Consider the following 4099-nt stretch of genomic DNA (forward strand, 5'->3'; position numbering starts at 1 on the left):
AGCAAGTGTAAATAAAATTTTTATTGATTCAAAACTGATATACAATACGATTATAATAATAAGCTCTGTGCTATTTCATTTCTTTTTCGTTCTCCCATTCTGTATGCAACTCTACAGGGTGTTTCCTAGGTAGATGTAATGATTTTAAGGGGTGGTAGGTGGGGCTGTTTCCTACCCATTGCACCACTTTTAGCCTAGTCCAAAGTTGACTGTTTTTTTAATTTTTAATTTTGTATTTTTTCAACTCTACCCAAAAATTGACCTATGATTATTAATTTGTTCATCTTATAACGGTGGTATAAAACTGAAACAAAGTTATTTACCAAGAACGATGTTTGAGCCACTATAAAAAAAATATTGGTTAAATCTAAAGTTTAAAAAAAGTGAAATGTGACATTTCAAAATCAAGGTAACCTACGAAAAAGAAGTCAATATTAAATTTTGAAGCACATTATTTTATTGAATTAAAGGTTCCTAGATTTTCAAATTATTTTAAAAACTTCCTTAACTACCGTTCTTCCTAACGGTATAATAATACCAATAACAGGATGTAAAAAATATTAAAACAGCGATTTTATTAACAAAGGTACCATTTATGCAAAGGTCAAATAAAATAAAACAATAAGGTAAGTAAAATTATTATTATTATTATTCATGGAATTTGTTCAAAATTACTCCCTTGATTCCTTATACAAGCTCTAATCCTCTTTCTGATTTCCACTGTCGTTGTTTTAAGCCGCATTTCTTCTTTAATTTTTGTGAAAGCGTAATATATTTTATTTATAAGATGGTCTCGATTTCTTATCTCCTCGTCGTAAACCAAAGCCTTTGCACGTCCCCATACATAATAGTCGAGCGGTGTTAAGTCAGAGGAGCGTGGTGGCCATGGAATGGGTCCAGCTCTTCCAATCCATGCGTTGGGAAACGATGAATTTAAAAATTCCCTTACAGACAAGCGGTAGTGTGCAGGGCAGGTTTAGAGCTAGTATAAGCAATCAAGGGAGTCATTTTGAACAAATTGAATAATAATAATAATAATAATAATAATAATAATAATAATAGTANCAAAGGAACTGCTATTACAGAAAAAACAGCAAAAGGATATGGAACAGGTCAACCCTAATACTCAAGGAGATGCGACTGATGCAATACTGCTTAACATTCCGGACAATGAAAACATCGATGAAAACTTCCCTATTTTTATAAATTTATAGAACTGATATTAAATACTCATTAATTTAACTGGGTTTTTTATTTAACTGAAATATAGTAAGTACTATGCTACAGTTTATGAATGAAGAACATTCTATACTTGATAAAAAGATATATGTAATACAGTCTAAATGCAAACAGCATCTTACTTAGTATTAACCGTGAATTATTCTTGCTATTGCATCTCTTCTCAGTTGTCCTCTCTGACGCACAACTGCCTCACCATAATCTACATTGATCTGTAAATCATCACCATTATTGTTGGCATCTTCAAAAATTTCAAAATCTTCATCGTTGAGGTGTTTTGCAATATTATGCAAAATAAAGCAGCTTAATACAAGAGACGGAACTTTTCCTGTATTTACTCGAATTTTGTTTTGCAATATAGGAAAGCGCTGTTTAACTTGGCCAAAACACCTTTCTATTATAACACGTTCTCGAGTAAAACATCTATTATATGTAATTTGCTCAGGAGTGACAGGGTCTCTGTATGGAGTCATAAGCCACGGGGTAAGTCCATAACCTGAATCTCCAAGAAGAAGTGCACTAGCTGTATTCCACCGCATGATATTAAAAATGGCAGAATTTCTCCATATGCGTGAGTCATGAACGGCTCCTGGCCAAGACGCATCGACACTTGTAAACTCCTCTCGGACGTTGCACGTTGCCTGAACGTTTAGACTGCAGAACCCCTTTCTGTTGACATACTCATCTCCGTGTACAGCCGGTTTAATGATAGGAATGTGAGTGCAGTCTATCGCACCGATAGCAGAAGGAAAATTATACTTTTCTTGCCATTTATGTTTCTCTTGCTCTAACGCTTCAGTAGTTGACGGAAACTGTATCCATATATTTGATTTTCGTATTATAGCATCTATTACTGATGAAACTGTTAATGATACCGTTGATTGGTGCACCCCAATGTCCTCACCTACGCCACTTTGAAATCCCGGGTCGCCGACATAACGAAGAAAAATTCTCATCTTCTCAGTGGTCGTTAGAGCACCACCTCTGTTTTCAAACTCATCTCCCAGGAAATGTTGAGCAAGCCATTCTACGTTATTTCTGTTAAATCGATACAAAATTCGATAGTCGGTATCCCGAGAGTCTCTTCGAACCTTATAATACTTTCTTGCACGAGCAATAGGCATAAATTCGGCCATTATTTCCGAAAGCACAGTTATTACTGATGCTGAGCTTCCTACCAAGGTACCTTAAATTATTGTGAGTAGTTGCTTCATTTGTGTAGCATATACTTACTTTTATTCATACCGAAACTTAAGTAGGCACTCAGTGTTAAGTAGATACTTACAAAACTAGCAGGTGCTCCATTGCTAAGCATCTCCTCTACGATTTTATTAATACCAAATGAAGAACCCACTCCAAAATTTGAAGTAAAAAGTATGTGCTTAATTTTATTAATACCACCCAATGTCTCAACGAAAAACGACATTTAATTACAACTGGATTGATGAGAAACTTGCTCCAGTACAGTGGAAAAAGTATTTGAAGTCGGTAGAAAAAAATAAATATCAGGCACATTGTTGTTTATGTTATAAAACATTTGAATTAAGCAATATGGGTCGACGTGCTGTTTCCAGCCATTTCAATAGTGCAGCACATGTTAAACGGCATAAAGCCATTGAAAAATACAATAATTTGCAAACAGTTCTTCAAGAAAATAGACAAACACAGAAATTGCTCATTTGAGAAAAAATATTTAAGGAAATGTTGTCCACATCCTATAATAAATATATTAAAGTTATATATTTGTTATTCAGTGAAATCTATTTTTATTGTTTTTTGTTGTATTTATTGACATTTCTGTTAATTCTCCTGTTAGATATTTATATTTGTTAATATTTAACATCGTATATGTTTAATGCTGAATTAAATATTTTTAATAAAATTAAAAGTATTCATGTCATTTATTTGTCATCAAATGGTCCCATTTATACCTTATCATTTGACTTGTTTTTATTTTGGTTTAAGTTTTTAAAAATATAAATTTCGTTTGCTTTTTGTCACGGAATTGAATTTTTTAAAAATGTCAGGGAAAACCTGGAAATGTCAGGGAATTTGGTTTTGAAAAATTGCTGAGAACCCTGAACCAGCCTTCGGCGATCCCTGACAATCCGGCCGACCAAATATTAGAGACCGAACCCGTCACCCCGGATTTTACCCGGAATTTCGAAAAATCCGGTGTCAACTCGTACCTGGCTTGTGACCCCTCGTTTAGCAGTAACTCCCGAACTAATCAAGCGTTGAGGAGATAGCACCTGGATAGTTGGTTCTAAGACCGCAGACCGAACAGACGTGCCAACTGGAGAATTCCGCAGCCATCACCACACCGAGAGCAGAAGGACACATGATGTCAAACGAAGAAACCCGAATCCTGACCGACCCTGAACCACCCGTAGAAGCCGGAAGCTCCGACTTCGCAGATTTCCGACTGAGCTGGATATAGAAGCTCAGAAAGGAGCAACTGGACATGGAACTGGAGAAATTTCGCCCAGACGTCTCTGGGACCGTAGAAGAGAAGAAGAGACGACTGGTAAGGTTCATTACAGACGGATGTGCATCTCCGCAACCAAGCCACACCGCCCCCGCTTTCGTCGTACCACCGCCACCGCCGCTTGTCGTCCTGACCACAGCAAGTTGACCGCTGGTCAGCAACCCTTCTGCCCCGCTCAGCATTAGTACACTATTCGAGAGAGTGAGGAAGTGGAACCTGCACTTCAATGGAAGGACCGATCCCGTGGAGTTTTTGGAGAAGCTCTGTGAATTCCAGGAACACAGGGACATGGGAATGGGATGACGCCCTGTACCAGGTCGTCTCCGCCGTCGGTCCCGTTGGCGTACTCCCGACAGACAGATGGAGGTACCG

The 4099-nt window shown here is 37.3% G+C and overlaps 1 protein-coding gene across 1 annotated transcript; it reads right to left on the reverse strand.

Moving 5' to 3' along the window:
* Window positions 1-1097: 1097 nt before the first annotated feature.
* Window positions 1098-2569, reverse strand: LOC111691550 (putative nuclease HARBI1). The gene has a single exon (XM_023454588.1). It carries the CDS (start codon window positions 2373-2375, stop codon window positions 1368-1370), a length of 1008 nt encoding a protein of 335 aa, XP_023310356.1. The 5' UTR covers window positions 2376-2569; the 3' UTR covers window positions 1098-1367.
* Window positions 2570-4099: the final 1530 nt, after the last annotated feature.

Source organism: Anoplophora glabripennis, unplaced genomic scaffold (assembly GCF_000390285.2).
Source record: "Anoplophora glabripennis isolate ALB-LARVAE unplaced genomic scaffold, Agla_2.0 scaffold339, whole genome shotgun sequence".
NCBI classification, from domain to species: Eukaryota; Metazoa; Arthropoda; class Insecta; order Coleoptera; family Cerambycidae; genus Anoplophora; species Anoplophora glabripennis.

What these genes read in the sequence shown, in the direction of transcription:
- LOC111691550 (XM_023454588.1), bottom strand. Translation starts at nt 2,375, where the DNA reads ATGGCCGAATTTATGCCTATTGCTCGTGCAAGAAAGTATTATAAGGTT.